Source organism: Nicotiana attenuata, chromosome 3 (genome assembly GCF_001879085.1).
Source record: "Nicotiana attenuata strain UT chromosome 3, NIATTr2, whole genome shotgun sequence".
In the NCBI taxonomy this organism is placed as follows: domain Eukaryota; kingdom Viridiplantae; phylum Streptophyta; class Magnoliopsida; order Solanales; family Solanaceae; genus Nicotiana; species Nicotiana attenuata.
In genome coordinates this window covers 67,956,758-67,969,765 of record NC_031991.1, presented here as the reverse complement: position 1 = coordinate 67,969,765, position 13,008 = coordinate 67,956,758, and the positions used below count along the sequence as shown (strand labels likewise).

Sequence of the window (13,008 nt, the reverse complement as noted above, 5' to 3'; positions counted from 1 at the left end):
AGCAGAACCCCTAATTTGAGTGTGATTTTTACATTAATAACCTCAGCTATTGTGCAAAAAAGAGTTGTGGCAGAAAGAATTTTCCTATTATTATTATTCATATTTATTCGCGGTTTACGCTTTACTACTCCTTCGTTTCAATTTAGATGAGGTAGTTTAAGAGAAAAAAAAAACTTTTAAAAATTTGTGGTCTTAAAAGCTTGAGGGAAAAGCTTTATGGGTCATACATTTGTGTGATTATAGAAGCTTCTCATCAAGGGTAAAATTGGTAAAAGAAGAGTTTTAAAGTTGAATAATTTGCAATTGTAGAAATGTGTCATTCTTTTTGGAATGGATATAATAAGAAAAGTGTGTCATCTAAATATGAAATAGAGGGAGTACTTTTTTTCCAAAGTCCGAACCTTTTTGGGAGTAGGACTACTGTCGCTCGAAATTGGAAACTATTTTAGGAAGTATATTATTTTTTATATAAATAGATACTATATATATAATAATTTTAATTCATATACACTAACAACATAAAAATTATTTATGAAAAAATCTTCATACAAAAATAAATTTTTATACTTAAAAATTAAGAAAATTATTTACTACAGTAAGTAAAAGGTCTGACTGTTGTAGCCTTTGCAAGTTAATTTGAAGTATTATTATGTTTGAAAATATGAAATGAAACCTTTGAAGTTTGATCCTTACATATGGTCTTATTAAATAATTTTTACTTATTTCAATTTTCAAATTTATAATTCAAATTTCAAATTTAACACTTAAAAGTTTAAAGTTTAATTTTATATCTTAAAATACTTGTTTATTATTTAGAAGTTTGCAAATACTTAATTATCAATTACATGAACAAGAAAATATATTACATAATATATATATATATATATATATATATATATATATAATATATATATATATATAAAATTCAAATTTCAAATTTAACACTTAAAAGTTTAAAAGTTTAATTTTATATCTTAAAATACTTGTTTTATATTTAGAAGTTTGCAAATACTTAATTATCAATTACATTGAACAAGAAAATATATTACACCATATATATATATATATATAATATATAATATATATATATATATATATATATATATATATATATATATATATTATATATATATATATATATATATATATATATATGGCCGGCGGTTCGAATCGGATAGGCTCGAACCCGAACGGGCCCACTAGAACCCGGAATTGCCCAGCACACTAACAACTTGGGATACTAGTCCACCAACCAGCACACCCCACTAACCGGACGAGCTATTTTTTCGTATGACCAGCCTGGTCCAGCCCGTTCGGTAAACACCTCCAGGTTTAAGTCCGATAAAAATACAACGGATAGGCAGTATATGTAACTCTCCTTCTTCCTTTTTGCAGAAGGGTGTTTGGATTGGCTTAAAAGCTGACCAAACCATCTTAAGGTACTTTTTAGCTTGATTTGGTGTTTGGCAAATATCAAAAACACTTTTTTACCAAACACATCAACTGCTTATTTTCAGTTTCAGCATTTCTATCCAAACACGTAACTGCTTATTTATAAAATCAGCTTCACTACTTAAAAAGTAACTTTTAAGCACCAAGCTTAAAAACTACTTTTTTTTCAAGCTAATCCAAACGAGCTCAGCATAGTAGTTAAACTACATATATTTACAAAAGAAATATTGTTACAAAGTAGTATTTACTCTATACTACTGCCATACTGGTGGGATTACGATGGGAAAAACACCAGAGAAACACACCATTTTTATTTTTCTAAATGAGAAGAAGGAAAAGGAAAAAAAAAAAGAAGAAGAAAAGAAATAGAGAGTAACACCATTATTGCACCGCCTAACACTGAAATAATATATATTTTGGCCCGTACCATATGATCTTTCTCTTATCATTCTCATTGGACAGTTAGAGTAAGAATCTCTTAAAACCAAACGATAACTATTTACAAGGAAGACGCAATTGACCCAATTGATACGATAAAATTCAAATGACAACTTACCTCCTGCTCGAGGGCCAGCTAAATGGTTTACCATAAAGAATTTAAATTTTGTACAATGTAAATATTTAACATCGTCAAAATTAAATTGACTTATAATGACAAATAATACGTCATAATAGATCTGACATTGTATGTAAAATAGGGTCATTATGTGTCATAGATAATTAAATTGCACTGCTAACATAAGGATCATGTACATTATTAACATGCATGACATAAATCCTTATCATAAAGGTAACAATATTAGCGCGCAAGACATAAATCCTTAAAGATAAAGTTACTAGTGAGCATGACATAAATCACATTAATAAAGGTTGTGAGAACTGAGAACTATAATAATGTTGGACCTACCTTTTACAATTCATTACAAATCAGATATTAATAGTATTCGAAGTTTTTAGTAAAAAAAGGTTAGAAGGTAGTTGTAGCTTTAAAAACTATTAGCTTGGCAAAACTCCTAAGAATCATTTATTAAGAGTTTATTTTACTAAATTATTAAGGTAATAAAATTTTTATCAACAAACTAATGATTTGAAAGTGTGGGTACTTAATGATAAGGAAAAACAAACAAATCTCTTGATTTAATAAAGTAAGTAAGTAAAATAAATAATACTTCCTTCGGTCCACAATAAGGACCATTTTACATTTGGCATACCAATCAAGGAAATACAAACTCCTAGAGAAAAAAAGATTTATTCACTAAATTAATCTTAACTAATTGTTACCTTGACACGTTGGAATATATAAATAAGGGCAAATTTTAAAAAATTAAATTTATTTCTTCTTGATTATGTAAGTGATTACTTATTTTAGACCAAAATAAAAAGTAAAATAATCACTTATGTGGACCAGATGAAGTACTATTTATAATATACTACTCCCTCCGGTCCAAAATAAGTAATTTTTTGGATGTTTTCACATAGATTAAGAAATCTACCTTTTAACATTAATTAGCAATGGAATTGACCATATTAACCTTTACTATCTCACATAAACACTCCTAACACATATTCCAACGCTATTTACTCCAAGGACAATGTAGGAAAAAAAAAGTTAATTCATTCTTGAAATCTGAAAAAATCACTTATTTTGGACCACAAAAAAAAGGCAAAAAAATCACTTATTTGGGACCGGAGGGAGTAACTAGTAAGAGGAAACTGAGGGGGTATTAAATGAAGTTATAAAGGTAAATATAACTTCCGAATATTCCAAGAACTAAATTAAACTCAAGATTTCCATAATTCACTTTCAATGAATATGGACGTATTTTGTGATAAAATAAGAAACACAATCTTTCACCCGACTTGGAATTGACATAAATATTTGCACAGCCGTGACGCTGCACGGTTCCATATATATAACTCAACCAATACTCAATAATTGTGAAAATAGACACAAAGAAAAAGATGGCAGAAAATTTATTGACCCAAGTCCAAATACCTCAACAGAAGCACTACAATGGAGTTCCTTTCCCTGCTGTTTTATCTCCGAACCCAAACTCTACTATCTCACAACTATCACAAATAATCAAAGAGCAAAAACCATGGCTTAGTTCTCTACTCAATCAATCTGGGGCTATTCTTTTCAGGGGATTTTCTGTAAACTCGGCATCAGATTTTAATGATGTTGTTGAGGCTTTTGGCTACGAGGAACTGCCGTATGTGGGTGGTGCTGCTCCTCGTACCAACGTTGTTGGTCGTGTCTTCACCGCTAATGAGTCCCCACCTGATCAAAAAATTCCCTTTCATCATGAAATGGCTCAGGTACAAAATCTATCACTTGTACATATTGTCCTTTGTTATCCTACTAAATTCCTGTAAGTTAGGAGTAGTAAGTACTCCCTCCGTCCTATTTTATGTGAAAGTGTTTCACTGGGAACTAATTTAGGAAAGAAAAAAAGATTTTTGAAACTTGTAGTTTAAAATAAGTCACAGAAATTTTTGTAATTATGATTCATAATGAGAAGTTTAAAGTTAGTAAATTGTTTTTCTCTACCTTACACAAGGTAGGGGTGAGGTCTGCGTACACCCCACCCTCCCAGACGAAAGCACTGGGTATGTTGTTGTTGTCATTCTTTTGGGATAGACTAAAAAGGATCTGTCATATAAAATGGAAAGATGGAAAAATTATAAAGCATATAGAGCAGAATGGATAGAAAAGATTAGTTTGAATTTGAAGTGTAATTGATTGGTTTATTGATGGTTATTAGATCAAGACTGGATAAAAACAGGTACTAATAGTAGAAAGCCCTTATTATCAACTGTTAATACAAAGAAAATCAATACCCTTTTCCCTATGTTATAAGATCAAGAGTCAAGATTCTTTGATATTCTTTAGTTAATTGTATTGGATATTAACTTTGGAATTTTTATTTTCTTGGAGTAGGTTCCCGAGTATCCATCAAAATTGTTTTTCTTTTGTGATATTGAACCTGGAAGTGGAGGAGAAACTCCAATAGTGCTCAGTCATGTTGTATATGAGAAGATGAAAAGCAAGTATCCTGATTTTGTTGAGCGATTGGAAGAGCATGGCTTAATTTATATAAGAGTATTAGGAGAAGATGATGATCCTTCTTCCCCGATTGGCCGAGGCTGGAAGTCGACCTTTCTAACTAAAGACAAAAGCGTGGCTGAAGAAAGGTTCGTGCTTTGCTCCTATATCTTCTTTTGACTTGTCTCTCTGTTGCCTGGAGCACATTCCTTTTCACTGTTTTAGCAGCTAGATGAGTCAACTTATACCTTGCTTGCACTATCTATATTCTTTGTTGACTTTAAATCTAGCAGTAATGATGCAAAAGCTTACTCTTACATATTGGGGAAGCAAGAAGAGATAAAATATCAGAAAAGTGGTGAAAAAGGGTTCTTTTGAACTTCTTCCTTTTACTCCCCTAACTGCTAAGTAATGAGTTAAGTTAACTGGTAAAGATGGCACTGGAATTCAGTATGCCAAATAGGGGAAAGAAACTACATTGACATCTTTACTTTTCCAGCTAGTGGTTGATGTTATTTCTATCGCCTGACTAGCAGATTTCATGAAATTACATTGTTCAAATGGTGCAGTAGAATCAGATAAGCAAGTCGACGAGATAAAATATGAATGCTTTATTATTGTTTTGGCAACAGTCTTGTCCATCACAGAAATATAGCCCTGCCTTTGTCCACCTTTCTACCACTTTAGTCACCTAAATCTTAGATTATGTTGTTCAAATGGTGCAGTACCTAGAGAGTTTTGATTAGCTTTTTTCTGAAACACTAGAATCAGGTAAGCTAGTACGCGAGTTAAAATATGAATGCTTTATTTTAGTTCTAACAACATTCTCGTACCTAAAAGAGTTTTCAAGGAAGAAAACTCATTTTATAGTACACATTTATTCGGAAAGTTAAGTCAATTAAAGTTCAAGATCTTGGATTAAAGGAATCTATCATTCTGTCTTTTTACTATTAAAGGTATAGCCATATACCTTTAATAGTGAACAGACAAAATGAAAGATTGTTTTAATCGAGGATCTTCAACTTTATAATTGACTAGCTTTCAAAAACAAAATAACTTTATTGGTGCTTACTATAAAAATGAGCATTATTCAATAAAACCCCTTTTGAGGTACGGACTGTTTCCAGAACTAAAATAAAATATACGTATTGTACCTCGCTTACTAGCTTATCTTATTCTAGTGCTTTGTAGAAGTGGAAGCTTTAAGACTCTTTAGGTGCTGCAGCATTTAAACAATCATGAGATATAAGACTCTGGTGTGCAGTGGTAGAAAAAGATGGATAAGGCAAAAAATTTGTGACGGACGAGACTGTTTCCAGAACTTAAATAAAGCATCGATATTTCACCTTGCTTATTTGATTCTTGTGCTTTGGAGAAGAGGAAAAGGATAGTTCAGCTCAGTAGTTTCTTTTCCAAAGCAAAATACTCTGCTTGCAAGTAACTATACTATAAGAGCTGATTTGTTCATGAATTTGCTCTAAGACAAGAAAACTGAAAAGTTATCCTGCATTATACTTTTCCCTTAGAAAAATCCACTTAAGAAATAAAGGTTGTTATTTTTGTTGGTCTCCAATTTGTTTTTCTTAAGTTGTAGTGATCTCTCCCCCACCCATTCACCCATATAACCGTTGTTCTTGATCTGAATACTTTATGTAGCAGCGAGGGTATAATTTGCCCACCATTGGTTCAACTCTAGTTGTTTGTACAAAATTTTCCTCTATGATGAAGGGCTAATGGGTTGCTAGTGTTGTTTACGAAACCCAATGCCCTGATGAAATTTTACAATGATTCATTGACTCGCGCATTTTAATTAACAGGGCTGCAAAGTTGGGCATGAAGCTAGAATGGATAGAGGATGGAGTTAAAACCGTAATGGGCCCTATACCAGGCATCAAATTCAACCAAGTAAGGCAACAGAAAATATGGTTCAATAGCATGGTAGCTGCATATACCGGATGGAAAGATACTAGAAATGATCCAGTGAAAGCAGTCACTTTTGGAGATGGTCAGCCTTTGCCTGCTGAAGTTATACATGATTGCTTAAGAATCCTTGAGGATGAAAGTGTTGCAGTTCCATGGAAGAAAGGCGACGTCTTACTGATTGATAATTTGGCTGTTCTTCACTCCAGGAAACCTTTTAATCCACCTCGTCGCATATTAGCTTCACTTTGCAAGTAAAAGCAAACCAATATGATATAGGGATTAAATTCCCCGTCTGAAGTTTGTTATAGTCTTTCTTTTATTTCGTCCTTCATATGGCTATATTTGAAGAACTTTGTATTTTCTGTCTCTGATATTAACATGTTATGGTGAACTTTTATACTTTCCTTCGTAAGAATTTTTGTCAGTTTGACTCAATCTGTTCTAGATTTATTATCTAGTAGTCCTCTAGTCGTGGCATCGCAATTCCTATTATAGATGACAATCTTGAAGACAGTTCTCTAGAGTTCCTCTTGATTGTTTTGCAGCTTATTAGTATGTGAGCCAACATTAGATGGTTTGGTCATGTGAGGAGTACAGATGCCCGGGTGAGGAGGTGTGAGACGTTGACATTGGAGGGCCTACGGAGAGGTAGAGGTAGGCCAAAGAAGAGGTGGGGAGAGGTGATTAGGCAAGACAGGCGCAGCTTTAGCTGACCGAGGACTTGACCCTTGATAGGAAGGTATGGAGGTCGAGGATTAGGGTAGTAGAGTAGGTAGTCTAGAGTGTTCATAACAGTAGTATTGGCACGCAGTCTCACTTTCTGTTGGTAGTAGGTTTCTGTTGTTTTCTTTCATTGTTGATCACCTTACTATCTTATTTTTATCCCACGGTGTGAGATAATATTGGGTATGTTGTGTTGTTGTTGTAATATGTTATCCAAACATCATATGAACCAATCCAATAGCTTTTAACACGATCATAAAAAAAGAAGAAAATACAATTGTAAATAGACAAACCGTTGGCAAAAGAATGTAATGTAACTTCAACGATTTTGAATAATACTTGAGATCTTGTACAACATATTAAATACAAAACTGCAGCTTAAACTCCCGTTAATTATCACAAAATACATCCACTATATGAGAAATTACTCAGTGCACTAGACAGATAAAAACAAAAGGTTACTTTGTAAAGAATGATATAACAGCAGTGACCAGAATGGGTAAAATGGAGAAGATTGACTTCAAATAACAAGACTATTATGTACACAAAAGTGAGGAAAGTGCTTCATTTGATATTCTGTGACCAATCTCAGGGCTTATCTTCCCTGCACAATGCCACTAAATACTTGACTGTTCCCAGCAAGAGTTGCTTCCCACTCCACAGAAGATAAGAGTATTTGAGAAAGTGTAATCACCACTTGCTTCATGTCTGGTCTCAATATTGGATCATCATCCGCACATTGCTTAGCCAGCATAGCCACCTAGTGAAATGAATAATGGAATAAGTCGCGAAATGAACACAATGAAACAAGCTCTGAAATCTCATTAGAAATTCAGTCACTGATGTCCCTATCATAATAACTACCCCCCAAAAAAAAAACCTAAGACAATAACAGGGCAAATTTTATTCCCATCTTAAACTACTGTTTATTATTCCGTTTCAATGTAGATGAGGTACAAATTGAACTGCTACAAGTTTGACAAACATAATTGTAAAAGTTGCAATTTACCTTGAAAACACAGTCAGAAGGGTATAAGTCCATCAAACTGGGATCGAGCTGGTCCTTTAAGCTGGTCATACTAGTGGAGTCTGGTGAGTTCCTCAGAGCTGCCATCATCTGCAATTATGCAGCATTAGTTGCTGCCAATTATTGATTTCTAGCGTGCATATAAAATGTGCGTGTAATATATGTATTTACGAATACACAATAAAGTACAATAACGTAGTGTACATAGACACAGTACAATAATGTAGCTATGTACATAACAATAGAGAACGAGTTCGTGCATTTCTGAAATTTTTTAAAGTAAAGCATTTACGGAGTAGATGAACAGATCCGAGACCAGAGAATAGTAAACTTCCCAATTTGATAAAGATGACAGACAGGTGACATCTAGTCATATACTGACTGTGTGTGATAATGTCGAGACATTTTTCCAGAGCCTTCATAAATGTGATCTTACTCATTTTGTATGATAAATTCGATGTCTTTCACCATTTTTACCAGACAACCAGTTCTCCCATACAGAATGGAAGTGGCAATATTGGGAATAGAATCCATAAGGAAGAAGGTCTTCCATTTTGAACAGTTACTGAGCAATTAGACTTACAAGGGACACTAACGAACGTCTTTCTGCAGTTTTCATGACATTGCCTTCAGTCCGGGTGACGGCTTCTTTCCCTGTCAGCATCTCAAAAAGAACAACACCAAATGCATACACATCAGTCTTTGTAGTTGCCAAGCCGTCCCTCAAATACCTGCAACAGCAAGAGAAACAAACAAAATAAGGGAGAAGCAAGTTTCAAATTTGTATAATTGCTTATTGTTGGTTATGTTGCTTACTCTGGAGCTACATAGCCATAGGTTCCAACAACTCGTGTTGCAGAGGCTTCTCCATCATTTGTTATCCCCATAAGTTTTGACAAACCAAAATCTGAAATCTGTTTGCAAATCAAAGGCAATGAGATGTTTTTTGGGTTCGAAATTGACAACCACAAAAGACTAAACCCCGGCACCACAACAAACCTTTGCTCTAAAAGAATCGTCAAGAAGGATGTTGCTTGTCTTTATATCTCGATGCACATAATGCGGCTTGGTGTGCTCATGAATGTATTCCAGACCTCTAGCAGCATCAAGTGCAATTTGGACTCTCATGATCCAAGAGAGCAGTGTATGGCCTATTAAAAAATAAGAGGTCCAATCATCTAGCTTATTCACCAAAATAAATTCTGAGCTAAACGGTTATCTTGACAATAAGTACCTTTGTTCTGAGGATCATGCAAGTGGCTTTTAAGAGAACCCTTCTGGGCATATTCATAAACGAGGAATAGTTCATCATTACTGACGGCATAACCGATCAATTCTACCTTGACAAAATAATACCAAGACAGGAGTCAAAATTTTGAATTGATGAAGCACTACCATCAAGCTCCGAAAATAAAAAAAAGTCAGGGTGCTGCAGTGAAATTCAGTATTCATTACCAAATTCAAATGATGAACTTTACAGAGAACTTTCATCTCAGCAGTAAATTCTCTTGTTTTAGTGGCTGTCATTCTTTTGATTGCAACTTCCTGAAAGGTTAATGTTTCAAAGTGATAAGCAAGTTGATAGGCCATGCTCAAAGGAAATGCATCAAGATAGGTGAAGTAGAGAAAAATTAACCTGGTTGCGGAGAATGGCGTAATAGACAGAGCCATAGGTTCCATGACCAAGAAGATTGGAGTCAGAGAATCCATCAGTAGAAGACAGAATTTCTTCATAGATGAAAACAAGAGGTTTTTCCATGTCAAAGACATCAGTCCCTATAACTGCAGGATGCCGAAACAGTAAAGTATTATATCAAAAAGTCCTGCATGATAGTGAAACCATAATACACACACCTTTCCCTCTTTATGATCTTGTTTTGATGGCTTTTAGAACACTAGCTCGCACATACTAATATATGTAAGAAGCAAATGACTTGGGTCTCTTGCATAAAAATTTGAAGGAATTTTACAGGCATAGAAAGACTGCAAGAGCATGCATCTCTATGTTCCTACCTTTTGGAATATTCATCTGTTGGTCACTAGATTCTCCATTAGGTTCTTTCCGGTCACCTGAATCACCACAGATGTACCTTCCTGATGCACAACAGAAACTTGTATTTCGAAGAACCTGGAACTTATGAGAAATCTTCTCGTTTGAACCTGCTGTGCGACTTCTCTCACTTCTGGAAAAACAACTTGACGACCTCCAGGAAACAAAAGCAAGAATGACAGCAATTAGGAGAAGAAGACCAACACCCAAGCCCCCAATTATCCACCAGTAAAGAGCATGACTCTTATGATTCTCCTTAATTTCTGCAGAAAAAAAATGAGCTTTTGGGGATTATATACTGCAACAGAAAGGTAGCCATCTAAAATGCATCTCTTGTGGGAAAATCCACCAAGATATGGAGTCCGGAAATACTTTTGAGGATCTTTCTATTTTGAAGAAAAATTGTAGCATGAAAAGAATTTAGCAAACCAACATAGAAAGGAAAATCAAATTATTTGAATTACAAGGTTACTGCACAGATGAATTCAAATGACTGGCAGGGAAATGTTTACTATGATTTGTTTTATGAATCCAAAGTGTCAAGAAGCCAGAAAAAATACAATGGATACAGTGAACACATTTGACAAATGGTTGAGGTAACACCTATTAATTATGAGAAAACCTTGTCCTCCTCCTTTATGTTGTTCATTTTCTTTTAATAAATTATTTTTTCTCATAAAAGGAATATATGAGCTTGACATTTACCACATAACTAGGCATATACATCATGCTGAAGGACAAATAAGATTTCAAGCAGCCAACAGCTGGTGATAGAATAAAGCAAATGTTTTTTTTAATCAGTGATAGAATAAAGCAAATGTTTTTTTTTAATCAGTGATAGAATAAAGCTAAATTCAGTCGACTGCTAATACAAAACCTTAGAGTCAAATAAAAGTTTGGATTTTTCATTGCATTACCAGAGAATAGCTTGCAGAATGATAATCAAATTCTTGGATAGATCACTTGTTCCAGTGACAGATTTACGCAAGACACTGCCTCACAAGAACCAAGAGAAAGAAGGGCACAAAAACTTGACATGCCATGACTACTACAAAGTTAAAATCATTTGGTTTGTGTTTAAATCTACAAATGAATATGGTGTATCTTGAGTGATACTAAGATGGAAAAACACGTATCAACCAAATAGAAAAGTAGGAGTACTCGTAAGCTATGAGGAATTGATAATACCTGAAATATCAGCAGCAGCAGGTGCTGGAACAGGAGCAGGAACAGTGTGATTTGCCACAGGATATGGATCACCAGGAACTGGACAGATAAACAGTTGTTGAAGTATAGCAATTTTAGCCAAAAGAGACTTATTAGGAAAAGCTATTGACGATGAGTAAATACAAGATAGTTATTGAGCCTCGCAAAGTTGCATAGAAGTGTCTTGCAAAGACTTTCACAATCAAGAATAAATTGGGCTTATAGATAAGTAGCGAAGTCGTAAAATTGAGACTATAATCTGTCAGCAGTAGCATCCTCTCACTTCTCTGTACCTATATGAGCATCTTCAGACAACGTCGTCCTCACACTTACGGGTCATGTGATATGATTATTGTGCTAAACAAGTGGATACATTGTTGAGACTGATATATTATAGATCTATGCTATAAGGCATGATACCCGTCAAGATACACATTTCCCTTAATACATTCAACTCAACCTCTCTAACTAATCAGAGGCAACTGATTTTCGCCATGTCCCATGGAATGCCAAGCTAATTCCCATTATATCCACTTTAATCAACTTTCTGCTAAATGCAAAAAGTCTAAAGCTCTTTAGGTTCTTGAACATCGTTCTCGTGTTCACAATTTGACTTGAGTATTAGACAGTCCATGATCTTCTCACAATTCTAACAAATGAGAGGACTTTACATCTCTCTAGCACAAAGATTCACCCCTCCCCCTACCCACGCCCAACCAAAAAAAAGAACAACAGTTCAAAATTCAAATTTACCCATTTTACCACAACTAGCACAATTAGATAAATCAAACCAAGTCCTAAATCATCAAAGACAAAAAGAAGTCACAAGAGGGAAAGGAAACTCATACCTGAATTCAATGGCACATAGTATAAAGAGCCCACAGTGAAATTATCAGGATTAGCAATTCCATTAACAGTCTCAATATTATCCATACTAACCCCAAACCTACTTGACAAAGACTGTACAGTATCCCCATCTCTCATCACATAACTCATAAGATAATTCCACAACCCACTTGAGCATCCACACATTAACTTCAATGAAACGACTGCCCCTTTCTTTGCCTCCCTTGTAAAATTCGAGGGAAAATAAGCCAACCCATTATAGGCATCAAGAACAATATTATACACAGATCCATTGTTTTTTCTAACAGTAAATGTGGAGTTCGTCAAGTACTTGTTAATCCCAGAAGCACAAGTACAGTTCTTTCTTATAAAAACATAACCTTTACCATTGCCTTCAATAGTTATATCATTAGGTAACACATCAAACATGCTTTGAATAACTGGCAGGGTCTCTTCTGGGCCGGGCTTAAAAGCCAAGAAAGAAGTGCACAAACGACCAGTGTCCGTACAGTTTAGTGGAGCTGATGAACAAAGAGGGATTGTTTGAAAAATGGTGAACATACAAAGAATTGCAAGAAAAGTTGGTTGAATATGATCCATTGTGTTAAAGATTGAATCTTTCATAGATTTAATAAAATGGGGTCAGCAGCAACTGATGCAAAACTTAAAGAGAAACATGAAAAAAGAATTTTAGAGAGTTGAATCTTAAGAGCAAGAACAGAGCATTTTGTTTGG

The 13,008-nt window shown here is 34.4% G+C and overlaps 2 protein-coding genes across 2 annotated transcripts; one reads left to right on the top strand and one right to left on the bottom strand.

Moving 5' to 3' along the window:
- On the top strand, nt 3,359-6,856 carry LOC109224009 (clavaminate synthase-like protein At3g21360). Its single transcript, XM_019388542.1, has 3 exons — nt 3,359-3,771; nt 4,394-4,647; nt 6,316-6,856. Exons 1-3 carry the CDS (start codon nt 3,415-3,417, stop codon nt 6,674-6,676), a joined length of 972 nt encoding a protein of 323 aa, XP_019244087.1. The 5' UTR covers nt 3,359-3,414; the 3' UTR covers nt 6,677-6,856.
- Nucleotides 7,440-13,008, bottom strand: LOC109224007 (lysM domain receptor-like kinase 3). The gene is made up of 11 exons (XM_019388538.1): nt 12,276-13,008; nt 11,410-11,487; nt 10,185-10,484; nt 9,808-9,953; nt 9,627-9,716; nt 9,406-9,511; nt 9,171-9,322; nt 8,988-9,085; nt 8,755-8,902; nt 8,154-8,261; nt 7,440-7,904 (listed from the first exon to the last, which is right to left on the bottom strand). The coding sequence occupies exons 1-11, from the start codon at nt 12,895-12,897 to the stop codon at nt 7,740-7,742; spliced, it is 2,013 nt and encodes a 670-aa protein (XP_019244083.1). The 5' UTR covers nt 12,898-13,008; the 3' UTR covers nt 7,440-7,739.

Bases quoted from the DNA above. Each gene is read 5' to 3' on its own strand.
- LOC109224009 (XM_019388542.1), top strand. From the start codon at position 3,415: ATGGCAGAAAATTTATTGACCCAAGTCCAAATACCTCAACAGAAGCAC. The intron at 3,772-4,393 runs GTACAAAATCTA...TTCTTGGAGTAG, and splicing joins TTCATCATGAAATGGCTCAG to GTTCCCGAGTATCCATCAAA. The intron at 4,648-6,315 runs GTTCGTGCTTTG...TTTAATTAACAG, and splicing joins AAAAGCGTGGCTGAAGAAAG to GGCTGCAAAGTTGGGCATGA.
- LOC109224007 (XM_019388538.1), bottom strand. From the start codon at position 12,897: ATGAAAGATTCAATCTTTAACACAATGGATCATATTCAACCAACTTTT. The intron at 10,485-11,409 runs GTATTATCAATT...TTTTTTCTGCAG, and splicing joins TGCTGCTGCTGATATTTCAG to AAATTAAGGAGAATCATAAG. The intron at 9,323-9,405 runs GTACTTATTGTC...ATTTTTTAATAG, and splicing joins GCATGATCCTCAGAACAAAG to GCCATACACTGCTCTCTTGG.